Genomic DNA, 24,429 nt, shown 5'->3' on the forward strand with positions numbered 1-24,429 from the left:
AATAATCACTTAAATAATTACAATCTGGCATCTCTAAACCAAATCAATAGCAAGTTATACGCCTTAAGACCTTTAGCTAATGTCAGCAATTATTAAGAAACTGCGATTATGTAAAATAAATGACAATAATTAGACAATTATTTAATATTTGTTACAGGCCAACATGTACGTCCATCTGCCCTGTTTGTAAAAATACATCCTTAACAAACTGCTTCACCCCGTCTCTTACCTTCTTTTTTTATCCTCTCTCATCTATTTTGTGCTTTTAAAGACCCCCCTTCTCTCTCTCTTTTATCGCTTTCCCACTGACCAGCCCCTCTCCCTTTCTCCAGCTTTTAATGGGGTCAGCGTTTGGTGCTGGATGTGGAGATGTCAGGAGTGCAGGAGGAGAGGAACAGAGGTGAAGGTGTGTGTGGGGGGGGGGGGAGGTAGCTGCAGCGGTGGCGTTGGGCCCCGGCTGGGCCTCCGGTGGCTGTCTGTGGTAAATAAGCAGAGGCAGGTGCCAGAGAGTCTAGACGGGGCTGATTTGGGGTCCGGGGCCCCTGGTATGTGATACCTAACCCAGGCACAGCGTTTCTCTCTCTCTCTCTCTCTCTCTGATTCCTGACTCCTCACAGGGAAGCAGTGCACCTCTGCTCCCCGCCACACACCCCCCCAGCTCAAAGCTTTTCCTGTTTAATGTTAAATCAGTGCAGGAGAGACGGAGGGAGGGAGGGAGGGAGGGAGGGAGGAGGTGGTGGGTGTTTTGGGAGGCTAGGAATGACGCTTGCCTTCTCTTTATCTCTAACACTCTCTTTCTCTTTCTAACTCACACACGTATTCTTTAAAATCATTTTCTGATTTCTTTTCCTCGCCCTTTTTCAGTTTGGAGTTTTTTGTTTTTGTTTTAAAGTGCCCATATTAGGAAAAAAAACCTTTTTTTTTTCTGGGATTTGGGGTGTTATTTTGTGTCTCTGGTGCTTCCACACACATACAAACTTGGAAGTAAAAACCATCTATGGTTCTCTGAGTGAGATACGGTTTCTGAAGGATTCCTGCCTTCGGTCTCCGGGTGAGCTGGTCAAAATCGGCACGGCTTTCTACGTCACTAGCTGAAACGAGGGGGCTAAACTATGCTAGTGGTTAGCCCCCTCGTTCTCAATGGCAAAACACTGCTACAACACACACTAATAATCTCCAAAAGAACTACTTACGTGTCCCTGTTCTGCAGGTATTCCACGCTAAGTGTGAAGTGTGCCCTCGTTTAGAAGAAGTCTCCCGGCTAATCCTGCCTTGTACAGGCCGAAGTTGGAGAAACAGCTAGCTAGCTCATGTAGTCCTTACCTAGCTACTGAGCATGTGCGAATCCCAACAAAGATAGTACAGTAATAAGTAGGATGTGTCACTCTGTAGCTAAAACAGAGAGCTCAACACACAGGGTGAAAAGAGGGGCTGCAGCAATGTGCAGTACGACAAAAATATGGTGGTTTTTGAAAATTAAACCATGTAAACTTATTCTGGTACAACCTTGAAATACAATTTATGAACCTGAAATTGAGCATAATATGAGCACTTTAATGACAAAATACAACCAGAAACACAAACAAACAGAATGAAGACATGTTGCCCGTCTTTGGGAACTCCCTTCGGCAACGTTTTAGCCAGAAGAGCAGACGTGTTTGACCATAAAAAGCACTGTAATAATTATGACCATATAAAGCACTGTAATAATTATGACCATATAAAGCACTGTAATAATTATGACCATATAAAGCACTGTAATAATTATGACCATATAAAGCATTGTAATAATTATCACCCAAGTTTAATCAAGTTTTTGTGATTCGCTCAGGTTAGTCTTTCGCTCGTCTACGTTGTTATTCTAACACGACGAACACAAAACTACACACGAGCATTATCAGTTAGCTCATCGCGAATCTGAGTGATGGACGGACGCAGCGGTTAACTGACGTTTGCACCCTTTGATCGGCAGCTGATGAAGATGGTGTACGCCTGCGGGGAGGAGAAGATGGACGTGGAGCTCATCTCACTCTGCATTAACCTGGCTGCCAACGGGAGCAATGCAAAGATCATCTGCGAAGGTCTGAGCTGCAAAGAAACGACCCAACATACAGTACAAGTTTGGACACACCTTCTCATTCAACTCGTTTCCTTTTTATTTTCATGACTATTTACGTTGTAGATTCTCACTGAAGGCATCAAAACTATGAATGAACACATATGGAAACATGTCTTATATTTTAGATTCTTCAAAGTAGCCACCCTTTGCTTTTTTATTAATAAGGGAAAAACTTCCACTAATTAACCCTGACAAAGCACACCTGTGAAGGTAAAACCATTTCAGGTGACTACCTCATGAAGCTCATTGAGAGAACACCAAGGGTTTGCAGAGTTATCAAAAAAAGCAAAGGGTGGCTACTTTGAAGAATCTAAAATATAAGACATGTTTTCAGTTATTTCACACTTTTTTGTTAAGTACATAATTCCATATGTGTTCATTCATAGTTTTGATGCCTTCAGTGAGAATCTACAATGGAAATAGTCATGAAAATAAAGAAACCCATTGAAGGAGAAGGTGTGTCCAGACTTTTGGCCTGTACTGTCTGAGTTGTTAAACTCTTTCCCCCCTGCTGATCTGCTGTAGGAAACGGGCTAAAGATGCTGATGAAGCGTGCGCTGAAGCTGAAGGACGTTCTGGTGATGAAGATGATCAGGAACCTTTCTCAGCACAACGGACCCACTAAGAGCCTCTTCCTGGTCAGTACCTGGCAGCGGTAGAATGTAACTAAGTACATTAACTCAAGTACTGGACTTAAGTACACATTTGTGCTACTTGAACTTCACCTGAGTCTTTTCTTTTCATGGCACTTTCTACTTCTACTCTGCGACATTTCAGAGAGAAATATTGGACTTTTAACTCCACTACATTCATCTGTTCCAGCTTTAGTTAGTAGTTACTTTAGTTACTAGTTACTTTAGTTACTCTGCTACATTCATCTGTTACAGCTTTAGTTACTAGTTACTTTAGTTACTCCGCTACATTCATCTGTTCCAGCTTTAGTTACTAGTTACTTTAGTTACTCCGCTACATTCATCTGTTCCAGCTTTAGTTACTAGTTACTTTAGTTACTCCGCTACATTCATCTGTTCCAGCTTTAGTTACTAGTTACTTTAGTTACTCCGCTACATTCATCTGTTCCAGCTTTAGTTACTAGTTACTTTAGTTACTCCACTACATTCATCTGTTCCAGCTTTAGTTACTAGTTACTTTAGTTACTCCGCTACATTCATCTGTTCCAGCTTTAGTTACTAGTTACTTTAGTTACTCCGCTACATTAATCTGTTACAGCTTTAGTTACTATTTACTTTAGTTACTCCGCTTCATTCATCTGTTCCAGCTTTAGTTACTAGTTACTTTAGTTACTCCACTACATTCATCTGTTCCAGCTGTAGTTACTAGTTACTGTAGTTACTAGTTACTTTACACATTAAGATTCCTGCACACAGAACACATGTAGTTTATAAAATCTGATTTTTTATTATAAAGTAAACTAAACACACACACAGGCCCTTACAGTCAATATAACAGCCTACAAGTCCAGCTGAAATGATGAGACTATTAAACACACAACTGTTTGCATCCTTTACACTTTTCTAAAATGGTAGAATTTTTCTGCATTGAGTACTTTTAATACATATAAGTGCATTGTGTGTGTGTGTGTGTGTGTGTGTGTGTGTGTGTGTGTGTGTGTCTGTGTGTGTGTGTGTCTGTGTGTGCTGACAGGACCACGTGGGCGACCTAGCAGCTCAGATCAGTGAGGACGAGGCCGAGGAGTTTGTGATCGAGTGTCTGGGCTCGCTGGCCAATCTCACCATCCCCGACCTGGACTGGGCGCTGGTTCTCAAGGAGTACAACCTGGTGCCGTACCTGAAGGACAGACTCAAACCAGGTGTGTGTGTGTGTGTGTGTGTGTGTGTGTGTGTGTGTGTGGGACTGATTCCTCCCTGTGTGGTCTTCATCAGAGTGTTTTGTCACATGGGGAAAATTATTGATGGGGATTAGGGCTGGAAAAAAAAATCTATTTGATTTTAAAAATCAAGTTGGTTGGTCAAATCAATTCATATTTTCAAAAAATCTATTTTTTATTTTTTTTTTTTTTATCCAAATACAGTATCAGGGTACCCGCGGGGTCTTAAAAGCATTGAAAAAGTCTTAAATTTGATCATCTCAAATTAAGGCCTTAAAAGCCTTGAATTTGGTATACAAAGTCTTGGATTTCGTTATAAAGGTCTTATATTTTTGTTGCCTTCCCTAGGATTAAGTTCATACCATAACAAAATTAACTGTTACTAATGTAGGCTAATTAAAAACTGACCGGAGCCCGTCACTGGATGCACCGGACCGAGAGCAATCAGCAGAGCAATCACGTAATGCACAGCAGACTATGGTGCAGGTAGATTATTTTATAGTTTATTTTTTTTAGGTAGCCTTCTTTATTTTTTTCAAAATATCATGACCCCTCCAAATCTCAGATATATTTTGAATGTGCACAAAGTTTTGAACATGAGCAGAAATCTTGCTCAAAACACATCTGGAATATTACAGTCCAGGGGTGTATTAATTCATTAAAATTAATGAATTTATCATTGAGGTGAATAATTGTCATATGCACATTTAAGGAGGTTACTTCCTCAACAAAAGATGTCACTCTTGCCTGTCCTTAAAACTTGAGAGCCCTGAGTAAACGCTGAACTGAGCGGTGTGTTTTCAGTGTTAAACACAGCTGCAGGTATTCATGCACAACTGTTGTTTGTGATTTCCAGAGGTGGAAGACTTACTCACATCATGTATTGCAGTAAAAGTAGAAAAACAAATGTTGTAGAGTTACAAATGACTTGTCAGTTACAAGTCCCGCATTCAACATTGTCCTTAGGTGATAGTACAAAAGTATTATCAAAATATACTGTACTTAAAGTAGCAAAAGTAAAAGTGCTCATTATGCAGTGTAATATATCTTATTTGATTATATTATAATCCAATAAATTGTATTAAATGACTGATACTTTAAATACAGTGGTATTTTATTCAAGTAGCCTACTTATACATAATTATTTTCTAGGGTTTAAAATGTATACAGATTTGACATTTTCCCCTCATACTTCTGTCGGAATGGGTACAAAGTTGGCATTGAATTTCATTTGAAATGGTATTAAAAAGGTCTTAAAAAGCCTTGAATTTAAGTTGGAGGATCCTGGGGGTACCCTGAGTATAAATAATTTGGATGTTTAACAATCTTTGTTGCACACTGCAAAGTGACTTTTCACTTAGAGAAAGGGTTTGCCTTTGCAATTTTGTTTATGTTGATTTACTTTAATTAAATACAATACATATAAACAACAATAAATATATATATTTTTAAAATATATTTCCAGTTCGCAGTTATTTTGTTTTAAATGGAAGGGGGTGGGGGGAAATCGAATTGTAAATTGAGTTTTTTATTAAAAAAACTTTTTTAAGGGAAACAAATCGCCCAGCTCTAATGGCGAGATGAAGCCTCACGAAGCTACTCGAGGCTTCATTTGCTCACAACACCACCTGTTGGTCAAAGAGCCTGGATACAGGACGATATATTACAGATGATCTACTTCAGGGGTTCTTCAACGTTTTTTTAAGCCAAGGACCCCTTAACTGAGAGAGAGAGAGCAGGGACCCCCTACTACATATATTGTTTAAATTAAGTTGCATAATAAACTGGGCCAACTGTAACGTGTAGGGTGGCCTAAAGCCTTTATACATACCTATTTAGCATATAATACTAAGCTATTCAAATAGCCTAATAATTGTCATGATTTTATAAATCACAGTGAACCTTAGGATGAACTGTATTTGTGTGTGGCTATCTTAGAGACTACCTTACCTATAGTTCAGTAAGCCGATCATCAGATGGGAGTTATATTTGCTAATAATATGTTAGATTCATATTAAGACTATTTTTTGGGGGGCATTTTCTGCCTAGGACAGCTGAGATATGAAAGAGGGGAGAGACATGCAGGAAACAGTCACATGTCGGACTTGAACCCTGGACCTTCTGCGTCGAGGAATAAACCTCTACATGCTGTACCAACTGAGCTAACCCGGCCACATGTTAAGACTTTTTAATGTTTTGAAAAAACTTAACAATACAACACAAAAATTAACAATAATTTGGAGGCCCTGTTGAAGATCCTGATCTAAGTGATCTGCGATGCACTGTATCCAGAGACATTTTTTAGACTGTAAATAATCAGTTTCCATGTAATCCAAATTTATATCAATATAGTGTGTATTTTCTTTGGTATACAGTATATAATCATTATAACTGTATAGTAAACGGTGGGAAGTGTGGCGATCAAACGTGCAAATCAATCCTTTTGGTCATAATATAGTAATAGCAGGACGGGCAATATTAGTATTCTTAAACTGGGGTTGCCAATGGATTAATGGGTGGTGAATGTGCTCGCATAGATCATGGATGTGTAATACTACCGTGTAGATTCGAAGCACTTCATAAACCAGTCACATGGTACGGACGGGCAGCGAGGCCTCGTATGTCATCAGTGACTCTTTCGAAGCCCCGGCACAGAACGTAACATCATTTGTGAAAATGTATCTTAAAGCCACTGTTACAGAACACACCGTCATGATAACCCTGCCACAGTTCTCTCATCTATCTCCCTTTAAAAACCGAGTCTTGGTCTCCCCTCCCCCCCTGCATCCCACTATCAGTGATGCTCAGGGATGATATGAGGACAGAGGACCCTCGTTAGGGTCTGGGTCTGGGCCTTATCTTTACCTTTGATGACCAGTGACCCCCCCCTCCCCCTAACATCAGTTTTCCTTCCTCTTTATTACAGCAGAAATACAAAGCAGAGTGCAATATGTTTAGTTATTTAATTCACATTGATAGTAAATGGTGAAAATAACAGACAAGTTGGATGATTTAAATGGTAATCTTAGTTTTGGTGGTTTCCACTCACATCAAGTCCAAATCTTGGACCAGTGAAGACCTAAGTGGACTGGTTCCATGTTCGACCCTCTGATTAGACCCAACCAGGCCCAGTGGAACTTCTCTGGGGATCATTTGATACACAGTTACAATACCAGAACAGGTTGTGTTAATACCTGGCTTTGTGGAGTAATCAATCAATCAATCAATCAATCAACGTTTTTATTCCAGACTCAAGGTTGATTCAAAAGACACAGACATGACATTCATCATACCTTAAAAACAAATATACAAAGAAATAAAAGCCAGAAGAAACAACAATACTACATTTCTATAAAAGACATTTATGCCAGTGTTTCCATAGTGATGATTGGTATCTTATGGCACTAAACCTAGGATTTACTAATAGCATAACAATGCTATTTTGGGAGACGTTCAGGCGACAAATAAATTTGTAGATGGACTCCTCAACAATGCCTGGAAGGTGCTGACCCCCGCATTACAGAACAGGTCACTTGCACTAGAGCACCTGGGTTTGTTGAGCAGTATCCTCATACAGTCATTATGAGCAACCTTGAGCTTCTGCATGCTTGCCTTTTTGAGTAGAGCAGTTAACCTGTTTTTTCATTCAACAAAAGAATCCAAAGTTAGCACTTTTTTTTAGTCTCTCTTTGCCAGACCTTCCTTCCTTCCTCCTCCACAGCACTTTGGAGGAAGGTCTGGTTAGTCCACCCAGCATTCCGGGATGGGAGAACAACATGCTGTGGTTTATTGGCATTTTTTTTAAACCAGTCACAATCATCTTGGGCGGTGCTAAGAGCCGGACGGAGCAGCTGGAAAATAGCCTCAGGAAGGAACTTGTTTTTGGTGGAACGTGTGTACGTTCAAAAGTAGTTTTAGTCGTGCAACAGAAAACTCCGATTGGACAGATAGTCTAGCTAGCTGTCTGGATTTACCCTGCAGAGATCTGAGGAGCAGTTAACCATAGTCCTCACAAATCCACCAGAGGTTAGAACGCCAACACAAAGGAAGAGGAAGGGGGACGGGACATCTGGTCGAAAATAAAATGACCCAGAAGTGGAAGGTCGTGGATATATAGACTAGCAATGTTTTAACAGCCTGTTAAAAACTTTGACTCAATTTAGTCTAAAATTGAAAGTTATTATTTAAGGAATGAGTAAAGAACAGTATGAATCAAACCTGGAGTTCTTTGACTGGCTTTCAGGAATAGTTTTTATACCCAGTGCCACGTTTCAGTCAGTGCTGCTAAAAATGTTTTGAGTTTTGAAACCGGTAGATCTGAGCCATCCTCAGTAACTCGGCTACTCTCCGCTACTCGGGCGGAGGGATTTGCTCGCAGCATCTGAGAAGCCCCGTGTTGAGGAGCAGAGAGTAGCCGTGCTTCTCCTTTTTGAGAATATAGTTCCCAGTATGTGTACGGTTAGAAGACGGCTGTGTCATGTGATCTCGTTATTTGTACACGCTGTGACTCTACAAATCACAACATGTACAGTAAACAGGAACATGTTAGTGTTATTTTGTCACTTATTAGGAGCAGTAGGCTAGATGGAGCCGGTTACCTCCAGGATCTGTGCTAAGCTAGGCTAGATGGAGCCGGTTACCTCCAGGATCTGTGCTAAGCTAGGCTAGATGGAGCCGGTTACTTCCAGGATCTTTGCTAAGCTAGGCTAGATGGAACCGGTTACCTCCAGGATCTGTGCTAAGCTAGGCTAGATGGAGCCGGTTACCTCCAGGATCTGTGCTAAGCTAGGCTAGATGGAGCCGGTTACCTCCAGGATCTGTGCTAAGCTAGGCTAGATGGAGCCGGTTACCTCCAGGATCTGTGCTAAGCTAGGCTAGATGGAGCCGGTTACTTCCAGGATCTTTGCTAAGCTAGGCTAGATGGAGCCGGTTACCTCCAGGATCTGTGCTAAGCTAGGCTAGATGGAGCCGGTTACCTCCAGGATCTGTGCTAAGCTAGGCTAGATGGAGCCGGTTACCTCCAGGATCTGTGCTAAACTAGGCTAGATGGAGCCGGTTACCTCCAGGATCTGTGCTAAGCTAGGCTAGATGGAGCCGGTTACCTCCAGGATCTGTGCTAAGCTAGGCTAGATGGAGCCGGTTACCTCCAGGATAAGTGCTAAGCTAGGCTAGATGGAGCCGGTTACCTCCAGGATCTGTGCTAAGCTAGGCTAGATGGAGCCGGTTACCTCGCCCCTGCGATTAGGATATTGCACAAGTCTATATTGCAATTTCGATAAAATTTCGTTTAATTGTGCAGCCCTAATCAAGACCGAGCCTTCAAACGACTGAACTCAGACCGATGTGGACCTTTGTAGTCCCAGAACGTGAACGTTTTCTCTGCTGTTGCGCTGTCAGTCACCCTCTCCACTTGTTCTTTTCCCTGATGTCAGGTTCTGCGGAGGACGATCTCATCCTGGAGGTGGTGATCATGATCGGCACCGTCTCCATGGATGACTCCTGTGCCGCCATGTTGGCCAAGTCTGGCCTCATTCCTGCTCTCATTGAGCTGCTCAACGGTGAGAAACTCAAGTTCTCCAAAGCAGTATGAAATGGATGATCTAGTATTTTTTTCATTTTATTTTTATGCTAGTGACTTAAGCTACATTTACATCACTACGTTTTGGTTTTTAAGTGGAGTTTTGAGCCAAAAGCAATCTCCGTGCACACAAGTGTTTTTATTAGAAAGACTAATCTCTGTTCAAACTAACACGCCCAAACCAAAAGATCTCATCATCATTTCAGTATGAGAGGGGGAAATGCCAGAGCAGGGGGAATGAAAGGGGGAAATGCCAGAGAAGGGGGAATGAGAGGGGGAAATGCCAGAGAAGGGGGAATGAGAGGGGGAAATGCCAGATCAGGGGGAATGAGAGGGGGAAACGCCACAGAGGGGGAAACACCAGAGCAGGGGGAATGAGAGGGGGAAACGTAGCAAAAGATATTCGCTTTTAAACTAAGACGTAGCGATGTAAATGTAGCCTAAAAGTCACGATGTCTCACCCTCTGCTACACAGACTTTTAGTGAGTTCACCTTTTAACAGGGATTGTCTTCTATCCTCCTAGAAATGTTGACCTCATGTTATGTTAAGGTAAACACTGGTCAAAATTAGAGCAACAGTGTTATTTAAGGTAATCTAAAGATGTAATCTGGAAGATTTTTCATTTAAATAAATGTCTGTTAAGTCACTAACTGGCAGTAGGAGGTGACACGATGGTTATTGAGCCGATGGCCCACCGATGAAGTTTTGCAATACCTTCATTTGTACATTTGAAGTTTAAAGAACTGGGTAAATGTAAAAAATGTTCAGTAGTTTAAAGGGGCATTATGCAGTTTTTGCTGGCAGGTTTCTCTAATGAGCTCCCCTACAGCTTCAGAATAGATATTTGGCAGCTCCTATGTTTACTCGTATCTGACTCCTCACTCGGTCAGTCTGCCGTTTCCTCTTTCTCTGTTCCTCCGACAACGCTTTCTTAGCTTTCTGCTTCTTTTTTTGCCGGCTCAGCCATGACGATAGTGTGAAAAACTCCATCGCTACCTTGTTAGCCGGTTCTTGAATGGGCGTATGTGTGCAGTGCCGTGAAGCAATTAGTTACATGGCGAGACCTGATATCACGCCATACTTCCTGACAATGAAATGAAATGAATGAAAGTTGCAAGGGTGGTTTTTCCGCTCACAGGCGCTAGGAGGGAAGCAAGACGACCACCATTCAACTCGAAAAAAGTCATATAACCATTCCATTGAAGCTAAGTTAAGGTAAATTAGGCTAAAAAAAAAACTGCATAGTTCCCCTTTAAATCTTGATTGTTACAAAATTCTTGAACGGAAGTTGTGAGCAATCGAATGAGCGTGTTGCTGTCTCCACAGTACTCCATTTATAGTTTTTAAGTGATTGATATGAATATAAAAAATGACTTTCAAGGTTAATTCAACAGACTGGATGATTCATGATCCACTTGAATCCGTGTTCACCTCTCTCCTCTTCTCTACCCGTTTCCTTCTCAGCCCAACAAGAGGATGACGAGTTTGTGTGTCAGATTGTGTACGTCTTCTACCAGATGGTCTTTCACAAAGCTACCAGGGACGTCATCGTCAAAGACACGCGTATCCTTTCTGCTTATAAGTGAAGTATTATATAGTACACATTCCTGTCCCATTCGATGGGATGGATGTTTAGAGACAAGAGACAAAAATGTTCACGAGTAGCTTTCACCACAAGTTGCTCTCTGGTGCTCTCCAGAATGACTCTTATTTTCAGTTTTCAGGGTATGTCTCTATCGCTGCACCTACACAACTACGTTTTGGTTTAAAAAACAAATATCTTTTGCTACGTTTACGCCTCGCATCTGCACTACTCCGGCGTTTCAGAGCCCCTGAAACAGACATTTGGAAACAATGCTGCCCTCGTTTTGGTTCTAAAACTCTGGGGTTGCTTTGTGGTCAAACGGAGACCTTTTGGAAAAGAGGACACACGTCCTTCACTCTAATCTGTTAGGTAGCTTACAGACCTCGGCATCGGTCCAAGATAATAACTCACCGTTGTTGTTCTTTCTCCAAAGTATTTTCAGCTTCTACATCCTTGATCTTCAACCGCAGAGTAACGTCAGACAATCTGCTTCCTGTTTACATTACATTACATGTCATTTAGCTGACGCTTTTATCCAAAGCGACTTACAATTGCTATATATTCAATTCAATTTTATTTATAGTATCAAATCATAACAAGAGTTATCTCGAGACATTTTACAGATAGAGTAGGTCTAGACCACTCTATAATTTACAAAGCTCCAAAAATTACAGTAATTCCCTCAAGAGCAAGCAGTGCGACGGTGGCGAGGAAAAACTCCCTCTTGGGAAGAAACCTGGGACAGACCCAGGCTCTTGGTAGGCGGTGTCTGACGGGCCGGTTGGGGTTCTAATGAACAGTGGCAATAATAGTCACATTAATAATGAAACAGCGACTTCAAAGCAGCAGGGTTCAGCAGGAAGCAGCATGACATTGCAGGGCACCGCTGAGCTCAGCAGGGAGTGCAGCAGGACCACGGCGACAGCTGAAACCAGGATCTTGGTGCCAACGTTCTCCAAGGAAATACGCTGGGGGAAAAAACATAAGGACTCCGGGGAGTAAACTTCCCAGAAGCTAGGATTAGTAACAAGCATTTCTGGGACGGGATACACTCAAATGGTAATAGAAAGGGAGAGGAGAGAGTAGCTCAGTGTGTCAAAGGAAGGAAGGAAGTCCCCCAGCGGTCTAGAACTATAACAGCGTAACTAAGAGAGACAGGACATAAGGAGAGGTAGCCTGTTCGGGCTTTGAACTCTCCCCTGCCGGATCGGGCTGTGCTGGTCTGCCTCCCTCTACTTTTGTTATATGTTATTAATCTAACAATTATGAAGAGAAGCAGGTGGGCCAGATAGGTGGACCCTGCAACTCCTCACTCCCTAACTATAAGCTTTATCAAATAGGAGAGTTTTAAGTTCATTCTTGAATGAGGTGACAGTTTCTGCCCCCCGAACCCAGATCGGGAGCTGGTTCCATAGGAGAGGAGCCTGATAACTGAAGGCTCTTGTTCCCATTCTACTTTTAGAGACTCTAGGTACCACAAGTAACTCTGCATTCTGGGAGCGCAGTGCTCTAGTGGGACAAAAAGGTATTAGGAGCCCTTCTAGATATGATGGTGCTTGACCATTTAGAGCTTTGTAGGTCAGGAGAAGGATTTTAAAATCAATTCTGTATTTGTCAGATCTGACCCCTTTCTTCTATTAGTGAAGAGTAATAGTCTGATCTGGCTTTTCTTAGGGCCTTCCTATAGGTTTTTAGACTTTCTTGCCAATCCAAACGGGATTCTTCCACTTTGGTGGAATGCCACTTACTTTCGAGGTTTCGCGAGATTTGTTTTAATTTGCGAGTTTGGGAGTTATACCAAGGTGCTAGTTTCCTTTGCTTCATCATCTTCTTTTTTAGGGGAGCAACACAGTCTAAGGTCGTCCGTAGGCAAGTCGTAGCACCGTCTACAAATGTATCAATTTGAGAGGGACTGAGGTTAACATAGAGGTCCTCTGTTATGTTAAGGCATGACATAGAGTCGAATGCTGTTTGAATATCTTCCTTAAATTTAGCTATAGCACTGTCAGATAGGCCTCTAGTGTAGAAGCTTTTATCTAATTTAGTATAATCAGGTAGTAAGAATTCAAAAGTAATTAAAAAATGATCTGATAATACCGAATTCTGCGGAAATATTATTAAATCCTCAATTTCAATACCATATGCCAGCACAAGGTCAAGGGTGTGGTTAAAACAGTGCGTCGCCTTGTGCACACTCTGACTGAAACCGATTGAATCCAATAATGAGTTGAAAGCAGTACTAAAGGCTATCATTGTCCATGGATATTAAAATCACCTACAATAAGTACTTTGTCTGATTTAAGGACTAAACATGATAAAAACTCTGAGAAATCAGATAAAAATTCAGAATACGGACCTGGAGCCCTGTAAATAACCACAAATATAATTGGCTGTAATGTTTTCCATTTTGGATGTTGAAGATGAAGAGCAAGACTTTCAAACGAGTTATAATTTAGTTTAGGTTTAGGAGTAATTAACAGGCTTGAATCAAAGATGGCTGCAACTCCCCCTCCTCGGCCTGAGCCTCTAGGAATTTGAGTATTAATATGGAGGAGTGGCTTCAGATTTTTTGATATGAGAGCGGCTCCGTCCCAGGTGGGATGAATGCCGTCCCTCTCCATCAGACCAGGCTTTCCCCAGAACGCCCCCCAGTTATTCACATAGCTCACATCGTTAGCTGGGCACCCCCCCGACAACCAGCGGTGGAAGGATGACGTACGGCTGTACATTTCATCATTGGTCAGGTTTGGCAGGGGTCCAGAGAAAACTACTGAGTCCGACATTGTCTTTGCGTATGCACAAAGTGACTCAACATTCATTTTAGTGATCTCCGATTTACGACCATTACCCCCTACGTGAAGTATGATCTTTTCACTAAGCCTTGCCTCCAGAGCAGCGAATATACTACATTTATTACATGTATCGTTATCACTAAATGAGGCAGAGGAATAGCTAAACATTTGACACACAGAGCAAGACAGAGCAGGAGAGGGAGAAGAATTAGCCATTGCAAACAGCGTTTAACAATTGTAAATTCAGCGAGTCAAGTGAGTCAAATATAAGTGCTTGAGTAGAACAATTGTAATTCAAATACAATCCAGGCAAATAGCCGCTAATTTAAACAATAAAGCAGAGTTGAGTAAGTTTTTGCTGAGGCAGCAAACTAGCGTTTGTAACACGGGAACACCGGAAGTGACACAATACGCTTACTAGTGTTGACGAACTGACCAAAGAGCCGGTTAATTAACCCGACTCGTGTCACTGAGCCGGGAGAATTGAGTGCCATACGTCAATGAACCGACTCACTCCTGTTTTTTTCTTTTTCATATATCAGAGGTGGCACGCCTCTGGAGCAACTAGGGGTTAAGTGTCTTGCTCAGGGACACATTGGTTGATTTATCGCAGTGGGAATCGAACCTGGATCTCCCACACCAAAGGCATGCGTCATATCCACTGCACCATCACCACCCTGCACGTGCCCAGTGTGTGTGAACGGTCATGTGATATGTGTCGTCAGATGTGTTAATACAGTATGGCCAGAGATTAGTTCTGCTACTGGAGCTGAAACTCTTGTGTGGACGGAGATCTTTTTTGTCTCAAAAAGCCACTTAAAGGACAATTGTGGTGCAAAATGAACCTAGGGGTTAATAACATATGTGTACCGAGTCGACTGTTCCCTGGGATATGTTTTCATGCTAATTGAATGGGTCTCTACCTTGAAACAAGCTAGCACAAACCTGTGATTAGCTTCTAACACTAGCCTTTGGGGCAGAGGGTAAATCGCTATTTCTGCACCACTAACAAGGCTCAAAATATTACCACACTTCCACGGTAGCATAATGAGGCTCCCTACATGTAAACCGAAGCATTGAGAACTTTGTAAGTGTACAGACAGTTTATTAAAAAGATATAGTTTAGAAAGACTGTAGCGCACATGAACACTACTGTCTTTTTAATAAACTGTCTGTGAAAACATAGTAGTGTAGTTTCTTTGTGGGAGAATACCACAGCTCCACCACATCTCCATCCCCATCCTTCCCCTTGCGACTGATTAAAAGACAAGCAAATGATTCAGCATTGAAACGTCCCAGAGAGGATGCCATTGTTCCTTTCCTTGAGTCCTGATCTCAGAAGCCCCAGCGTACCTCATCGACCTGATGCACGATAACAACGCAGAGATCCGCAAAGTCTGCCACAACACGCTGGACATCATCGCCGTGAGTAAACCCAGGCCTCATAAACATGTCGACACGTCAGCGGGAGCAATTTAGGTTACTTTTACCATTTGATACTTGAATTAAAAATTAAAAGCCTCTAGCTCACCCAGCAAGAGTGTTCGCCCCATGTTGGCTGAGTCCTTTGCAGCAGCGTGGGTTTGAATCCAACCTACTGCCCTTTGCTGCGTGTCATCCCCCATCTCTCTCCCCCTTTCCTGTCTATCTGCTGTCACTGTATAATACCGGAAAAAAGACCCCAAAAATACTCAGCATGAATTGTTTTAACTGATGATTATCAGGGTTTTCCCTACCGCCATAAGGCTTAGGCGCAGCACCCAAGCTGTTTTTGGAAAGCACATAAGTTGATGAATGAATGTAAAAGTCAAAGTGGAGAGCAAAACTAACTAAATGTTGTAAAATTAGTTTTTTGGTCTGTAAAATGTCAGAAAATGGTGAAGAATGTGGATCAGTGTTTCCCAAAAAGCCCAAGATGATGTCATCAAATGTCTCGTTTTGTCCCCAACTCAAAGATATTAGTTTACTGTCCCAGAGGAGAGAAGAAACTAGAACATGTTCACATTTAACAAGCTGACATCAGAGAAGTTTGACTTTTTTTACATAAAACTTGACTCAAAGGGATTATCAAAATAGTTGGCGATTAATTGAATCGATTAATCTTTGCAGCTCTGAATTGGACCGATTGGCAGTGAAGCAAATGCGTTTGGGGGTCTGGGGGCCGACTTTGTCCGGTTGGTAATACAGCTTTGAAAAGGACAAGTTCACAAACCTTTGGAAGCTGTTTGTTTTCTACAATAATCACCAGTCATGAAATGAAATGTAAAATCAAAATTAAGTCTTTGAAGTCTATTCAAATCACACAAAAAAAAAACTACCAAATTGTCCTGCAGTATTTTCATGCTGCTCAATCCCATTTCCATACAAACGTGAGACGTTTTCCACAGTCCTTCCCTCCTCCCGATGTGCCCGAGTCAGATTTGACATCAGCGATTAACAAACCCATGAACCCCCGGATCGCCCCGTGACTGACAGGTGTGGTCAGCTCCCAGTCCGCGTGTGATCGCTGCCAGACCTCAGATCAGCGTAATTAGCTGTAGATTATAGCCAGGCAGTGTAGCGGGGGCGAAGGAAGTGTTTCATTGAAATTATCAGTGAGACCTATTAAGCTGCGGGCCACATGAAAGGCAGCTGGCGGGCTCTGGAGTGTGTCAGCGGCTGGACAGCAGAGGTGAGAGAGAAAGCAGACCCATGGACAGACACACACACGCACACGCACACACACACACACACACACACACACGCACGCATGCAATCATTACTGCTCGGCTGTGCTGGCAGCACACGCCATAACTGGCCAGTCCTGAAATTTTTGACTTTGATCAATGTGGCCCTGCTCATGTAAAAACACACACACACACACACACACACACACACACACACACAGTTTCACAAGGAACTTTGTAGATGCTCCAAGTGGGACAGAGGCCTAATTCACTGTGATCTATTCTTAGCCTGGCTACATTTCCAAAGGAATATGTTGGGGGGAAAAAAAGCTCCCAGAAGGTGCCGTGCACTGCCTCACTCCGGCTGTAATGAGCTCATTCTATCATGAGCTCAGCCGCTAATAACTGATGAGTCATATTAAACTAATATCGGTGCCTTAATTGCTGAGCATGAGTCACGCTGCCGCTTCAGCCTCTGACGAATCAGCAAGCTGACACAACGTGTCGCCGTCGCCTCCAGCCTCTGTGTGGCGGTCAATAGGCCCGTTGGAGCGCAGGGTCCTCGGGTTGGGTGGCTGTCAGGGCCCACGGGGGCTCTGCTTTGCATCGGTCTCAAAGGCCGCCTTTATCGCTCCCCCTTCAGAAAAGAAAACACAACTCTGTGGTCGTCTCTGTCGCCGAGCCGGCCGGACGGAGGAGTTTATTAGCTGAAGTGAGGAGGACGGAGACAACACACAGTCATACATACTGTACATGTTATGGATGATATAGATATGGAGCTGTTGATTAAAGTGCCTATATTTTGAAAAAATCGCTTTTTTTTTCGTCTCTGGTGCTTCCATACACATACAAACTTGGAAATAAAACCCCATCCATGCTGTTTTGAGTGAGATACGGTTTCTGAATGTGTCTTGCCTTCAGTCTCCTGGTGATCTGTTCTACATCAGTAGCCGAGACGAGGTGGCTAACCATAGCATCCTAGCGCTATTAAAACTTTGCTACAACACACTAGCCTAGAAATCTAGACGCACCCTAGCGGCAGCAAATGTAATTTGCAGCCGGGGGGGGGGTCTAGGCACTCTCCGTTGACTTGCGAGCTGGAAAAACCAAACTCTGGTCAGACCAATCACATCGTGTATAGAGTCGGTGGGCGGGGCTTATGGCTGCTGCTGCTGCTGGTGAACAGAGGTCTTCTGGAAGACTTGGAGTTTTCTTTGAGAAAAGAACAAAGAACGGCGCTGAAGTCATTCTTAAAAAAGGAAGATGTGTTCGGAGTTTAAAGTTTAATCTATCAACTAGCTCTGCTACCTTCTTCGTTGCTCTGATTGGTTGTATCGCTATCCTGTTGCGTGCAGAGGGGATTTGAAAGACAACTTTTTATCCCGCCCCTCGGATTGAGCCCTGCCAATGGGGAGTTCCCAGACCCAACATCTTGATGTGGGTCTGGCTTGTCAAGCTAACAACACACACTGATTCACCATAATCTACAAAAGAGTGAAAAAAATGAGTGAAAAGAGCGATTCAAGACGGAGGCTATTGTTGCCAACGCAGCACACACTGCATCACAGAAGAAACTTTTAGCTGTTTAGAAAACAGTGAAATAGTCCTTTTTTTAACCAAAGGTCACACGTGTATTATCCGAAGCAGAACAATTCAACAATCGAGTGTGTGTCAAGTAGGGGTTTCCCCGACTAAGGATTTACACATTTGAATCAGAATTAATTCTTTAAAACCTTCACCGTCCACAACATTCACTGGCCTGATGTCGAGCGCAATAAACTCTGCAATTTTGTCCGGGAATTTGTCTTTTCCTTTTCTCGGACAATGGCGGTCTCAAATCTAGCTTTCTTTGAGTTAGTTTTGGTGCAGCTCCGGTAGACTACTACTACTACTACTACTACTACTACTACTACTACTACTACTACTACTACTACTACTACTACTAGATGAACTGCCGTCGTCAGTCTGATACTGTGGGTGGATCTAGAAAAATCTATCGATTTTAAGTCCCAACATATGATATTGCTATTCGTAAATTAAAAGCGGCATTATATATGAAAGACTGAACCGTCTTTATTGGTAATAAACGTACCCGTTTTAAGTGGAAAGCCATGTTTGTTGTTGACGAGTGTTAGGACATGAGCTGTTGGCACAACTTGCTTTTTACTTTTTTGGGATCATCTTTAACCATTTGAAAGTGCATCAACACTTTTTCCAGACATTGTTAAGTAACGTTAATCCCTGCCGCCAAGATGCTCCTCGTCTGTCACGGATCAGGGAAAGTGAAACTTAAATCTGTTACAGGGGTGGTTGGATTTACACACACACACACACACACACACATATATGTAAAAAATATTTATTGAACGCTTCTTTCTTTTCACGTTTTTTTTTTTACAGCATTATCATAATTAAAGGCTGTATATAAGTTAATATAACCGTACAAAACCAGTAGTTCTGTGTGAAATTAAATTAGACATTGAGCACCCCCATATTGCCAAAATGGTATAATCCTTGTTTCATAATTACACCCGCGAAGATTCGACTGTGAGATTGGTGGTCGAATCAGGCTCCGCATATTGATGCATCGAATCTTCGACTATTCGGGGTCACCCCTAGTGTCAAGTGCTCACAATACAGTATTTTGCCAATGATTTTGGTCTCCCTCCTCTCTCTCCAACATCACCGCAGGAATATGACGAGGAGTGGGGAAAGAAGATCCAGAATGAGAAGTTCCGCTGGTACAACGGTCAGTGGCTGGAGATGGTGGAGAACCGCCTGATGGATGAAGAGGGACAGCCCTTTGTGTTCGGGGAGGACGGAGAATCCTTCATCGGGGCCAGAGACATCCTGGAGAGACCCGACCTGTTCTACAGCGCCGGTACTGGAGGATTTAAAGGGAATGGTTCTTTTATGAAACTGGGAAAACCTGAGAGTGATTTAAAATGAGAAGATTTGATGCCAACGCTTGTTTTTCATGTTTTATTAACTTGCGTTTGTGTCGTTTCATCCAGACGGGATCATGTCAGCAGACGGCGCCATCAGTCCGGAGTTCTACACCGACTTCCCGAATGGAGAGCTGGGACAGACGGGATACATGGGCAGGTAAGGAGCTCTCTGCTCATCTGAGGCTACATCTACACTATGTAGAGGGAATGATGTCTAAATTGAGGCCCTAAGGCAGGGGTGGCAAACCTGTGGCTCTTGAGCCGTATGCGGCTCTGTGCCTTCTCCTTTGAGGCTCTTACTGTGTGGCTGGGGGCTGTGTTATTGGCGGATTCTTTTTCTTTTTTTTAACTTTTTGAAACATTTCAGATTGGTTAAAAAAAAAAGCACTTGAATGCATCTGCCAATTATTTTAAAATGAAAAATAACACAGCAGAGTTTTTTTATGGACAGATTCTGCAACCTGAGGAAAAAAAAGCAGCCACAGATCACCTTCCTCATCATTAACCCTTTCACTGCTGATTGTTTGTTTGAAAGCCCCTTTAGTGACAAATGAGTGAAAGAGTGGCCACAACCGAGTACAACCAGACCTAAAAAGGATTGTGGATAACAAAGACTGTCAGGTTTCCCACTGAGTCAATCTAAGTAAGAAAAAAAAAACCTATGAAAACTGCTATGTATTATGACTTTCATTAGATATGGAAGTCACTGTTGCTGTTGTAATGTGGACCTGCTTGTGTTGTGTGGCTTTTTGCAACAAAAAGTCCCATAATATATCTTAGCAGAAAGTTGAAAAATGTTGCGTTTACTTCACACAAGAGCAGCCATTTTCACCCTGTTGCCATGGGAACGTTATGAAGTCACGTAATTACGCGACGTGAACATCATCGAAAACAGTGTGTGTGTGTGTGTGTGTGTGTGGGGGGGATCACTTTTTCTTTTTCATCAAACGGCAGTTTTTGCAAGTTCCTGCAATTTCATCGCATAAAATTGCATAAATATCATATATAGCATATTCCATCAAAGTCTTTAAGAAAACGTGCCGCATAATCAAGGATTTTTGCCCGCAACAATCACAAAAAAACTCCGCATTTTTCTGGAAGGAGTGGGGTATTCAGCGAACCTGTGACTGGATAGAAAACTGAGCCGGCTATTGGATCTTTGCCATCACACACACACACACACACACAGAGAAGTCTGTATTACTATCTTTGTGGGGACATACAGTGGGGGAAATAAGTATTTGACCCCTTGCTGATTTTGCAGGTTTGCCCACTTACAAAGAATGCAAAAATCTACAATTTTAATCATATGTACATTCTAACAGTGAAAGACAGAATCCCAAAGAAAATTACAGAAAATCACATCATATGAATTTATTAAAATTGATAACCATCTGATGAGGAAAAACAAGTATTTGACCCCCTGGACAAACAGCATGTTAATATTTTGTAGAAAAGCCATTATTGGCCAGCACAGATGTCAAACGGTTTTTATAGTTGGTGACAAAGTTTGTGCACATTTCGGCAGGGATGTTGGCCCACTCCTCCCTGCAGACAGCCTCCAAATCATTCAGGTTCTCGAATTTTAAGCTCCCTCCAAAGATTTTCAATCAGATTCAGGTCTGGAGACTGGCTAGGCCACTCCAGAACCTTGATGTGCTTCTTCTTCAGCCACTCTTTTGTTGCTTTGGCGGTGTGCTTAGGGTCGTTGTCGTGCTGAAACACCCATCCTCGACCCATCTTCAGCTCTCTCACTGAGGGAAGGAGATGTCGGTCCAGAATTCCACGATACATGGCCCCGTCCATCCTCCCCTCAATACGATGGAGTTGTCCCGTCCCTTGGCTGAAAAACACCCCCAAAGCATGATGTTGCCACCACCATGCTTGACGGTGGGGATGGTGTTCTTTGGGTTGTACTCGGTGTTCTTTTGCCCTCCAAACACGACGAGTTGAGTTGAGGCCAAAAAGTTCTATTTTGGTCTCATCTGACCACATCACCTTCTTCCAGGCCTCTTCTGAGTCGTCCAGGTGGTGAATGGCGAACTTCATGCGGGCCTGTACATGTTTCTTCTTGAGCAGGGGGACCTTGCGTGCGCTGCAGGATTTCAATCCATGACGGCGTAGTGTGTTACCAACCGTTTCTTTTGTAACTGTGGTCCCAGCTGCCTTCAGTTGATTCATCAGTTCCCCCCTTGTGGTTTTGGGATGATTCCTCACCGTTCGCATGATCAGGGACACCCCACGAGGCAAGATCTTGTGTGGAGGCCCACACCGAGGGAGGTTGGCGGTGGTGTGGTGCTTCTTCCATTTCCTGATAACTGCACCGACAGTTGATCTTTTCTCTCCAAGTTGCTTTCCGATTCTCTTGTAGCCCATCCCAGCCTTGTGCAGATCAACAATCTTGTCCCTGATGTCCGTAGAAAGCTCTTTGGTCTTGCCCATGGTGGTGATGTTGGATGCTGGTTGTTTGGGTGTTCACAGGTGTCTTTTATACAGGTAACGAGGTGAGGCAGGTGTATTTGATGTAGATAATTGGTTCGTATTGGGGCTGTGTCTTAAAGAAAGACTAACTGGCTTGTAGGAGCCAGAATACTTGCTGTTTGTCTAGGGGGTCAAATACTTGTTTTTCCTCATCAGATGGTTATCAATTTTAATAAATTCATATGATGTGATTTTCTGGAATTTTCTTTGGGATTCTGTCTTTCACTGTTAGAATGTACATATGATTAAAATTGTAGATTTTTGCATTCTTTGTAAGTGGGCAAACCTGCAAAATCAGCAAGGGGTCAAATACTTATTTCCCCCACTGTATCATTGACATAATGCATTCCCTAGCCCCTTACCCTAACCTTAACCATCACAACTAAATGCCTAACCTTAACCCTAACCCTAACCTTAACCATCACAACTAAATGCCTAACCTTAACCCTTACCCTAACCTTAACCATCACAACTAAATGCCTAACCTTAACCCTTACCCTAACCTTAACCATAACTTAATTCTAACCATAATCCTAAAACCAAGTCTTAACCCTCAAACAGCCCTTTAAACTCGTGGGGACCAGCACTTTGGTCCCCACAAGGCTGTGCAGACCCCACAAGTATACTGTAGTCCCCGGTTTTTGGACCCCACGAATATAGTAAAACAGGTACACACACAACATGATTATGAATGCGAGTGTGTCGGAGGCTGTCAGCAGGGCAGGTTGTTTTTGTCCAGAAACACTGACTGTGTCGGAGAGGAAACGCTAAACTGCGAGTGTTTTCCCCCCTACCCGCTCGTATTTGTTTCTCTGAATCGCTATTCCCTGATCTGTGTTTCTGAGCCGGGCCCGGCCTGAGTCAACAAGTCTCATCGGTCCCAGAAGGCATCGCTCCACCCGCCGAGCAGCAGTACTCTCAGCTCTGAGAACAACCACTCTCCAGCCGTCACTCCGTCTTCTCTCGCTCCTCTGTGGCTCCAAAATATCAGCTCCTTCAGTCCCAAAACACCGCTGACATTCCACAGGTTGAATCATGAAACTGAAGCCTGGGAATCACCAAATCTATCTCGCTATCGCTAAAAATGGACTCTGAGTCAGTTTTTACGCTACGCTGCAGCCTGAGATGATGAATAGTTGAGGAAATAGAGAGTTTATTGTGAGTAATTTGTCTTGTATATTATCAAACTTCCCTTTTCGCGTGCGATAAAGCTTGTGTCGATGGAATTTCTTTTGCTCGCCAGCAGGAATGTTTAGTTTGGCTGCTATTGAGAGGCTGACTGTGACGACTCGAGAAATCCCTTCACTCATTACTTACTGTCTCTTTTTCTCCCTCCTTTCTCTCTCTTCCTCCCTCTCCCTCTCTCGGCTTTGTCACTGATACCTTTAAAACATACTGCGAGCACCGGGGGAATGGGCGTCTGTGAGCCTGTTTTAATTTGGCCACTGTACTCTGAGTGATCCAGGTTAACATAATAATCAAAGCCGGCTCCGCCGCTTATTTTAAACTATGTGTGAAACATGGTGTGAATGAAGGCTTCTTTTTAATCTTAAATGGACGTAATACTGTACGATCACTGTTAATTGTGTGAATAAAATAACTATAAAATGAAGATTATGGGTTGATTTTAGTGTATCTTTAAGATAGTGTGTGTCTTTAGCTGCAACGATCAATTATTTACATTGTTGATTTTAATGTGTGGATTATTTTCTGGATGAATGGATTAGTAGTTTGGGCTCTAAAAATGTCCGAAAATGGTGAAAAATGTGCATCAGTGTTTCCCAAACTCAAAGATATTCAGTTTACTGTCACAGAGGAGAGAAGAAACTAGAACAATATTCACGTTTAACAACGCTGGAATCAGCTTTTTTCAAAAGAAAATTTTAAAAGAGTTGACAATTTATTTAATAGTTGACGACTAATTGATTAATCTTCGTGCTGATGTGTGAAGAAACTGCAGTACAAGGAACGCCTGAAGCAAACTTTAACATGGGGTTTGAATTAATGTATTAACCCTCATGTTGTCCTTGGGTCAAATTTGCCCTGTTTTCAAAGTTATATTTAATATTAGAAAAAAGCATTGGCGTGACATACATACGCCACTTTATGAGATCAGTCTGGGAAAAGCAACAAAACCGATTTAAAAAAAATAAAAATAAAAAGTGACAAAATGTTGGAAAAAGGCAAAAAAACGGCACATAAAGCGATATCAATTCTGTCTGTGTGTGTGAGTGTGTGTGTGTGTGTGTGTGTGTGTGTCTGTGAGTGTGTCTGTGTGTGAGTGTGTGTGTGTGTGTGTGTGTGTGTGTCTGTGAGTGTGTGTGTGTGTGTGTGTGTGTGTGTGTCTGTGTGTGTGTGTGTGTGTGTGTGTCTGTGTGTGTGTGTGTGTGTGTGTGTCTGTCTGTGAGTG

General features: G+C 42.6%; 1 protein-coding gene across 1 annotated transcript in view; it reads left to right on the forward strand.

Annotated features, from left to right (window-relative positions):
* Positions 1-24,429, forward strand: part of kifap3a (kinesin-associated protein 3a) — a 70,871-nt gene that overhangs the window by 37,639 nt on the left and 8,803 nt on the right. The window contains exons 12-19 of the mRNA XM_028587599.1: positions 1,973-2,081; positions 2,645-2,757; positions 3,785-3,950; positions 9,401-9,526; positions 11,012-11,110; positions 15,264-15,349; positions 19,282-19,471; positions 19,605-19,695. Of these exons, the coding sequence (XP_028443400.1) occupies positions 1,973-2,081; positions 2,645-2,757; positions 3,785-3,950; positions 9,401-9,526; positions 11,012-11,110; positions 15,264-15,349; positions 19,282-19,471; positions 19,605-19,695 (980 nt within the window). The remainder of the gene's footprint in view (positions 1-1,972; positions 2,082-2,644; positions 2,758-3,784; positions 3,951-9,400; positions 9,527-11,011; positions 11,111-15,263; positions 15,350-19,281; positions 19,472-19,604; positions 19,696-24,429) is intronic.

The sequence above is a fragment of the Perca flavescens genome, chromosome 9 (genome assembly GCF_004354835.1).
Source record: "Perca flavescens isolate YP-PL-M2 chromosome 9, PFLA_1.0, whole genome shotgun sequence".
Lineage (NCBI taxonomy): Eukaryota > Metazoa > Chordata > Actinopteri > Perciformes > Percidae > Perca > Perca flavescens.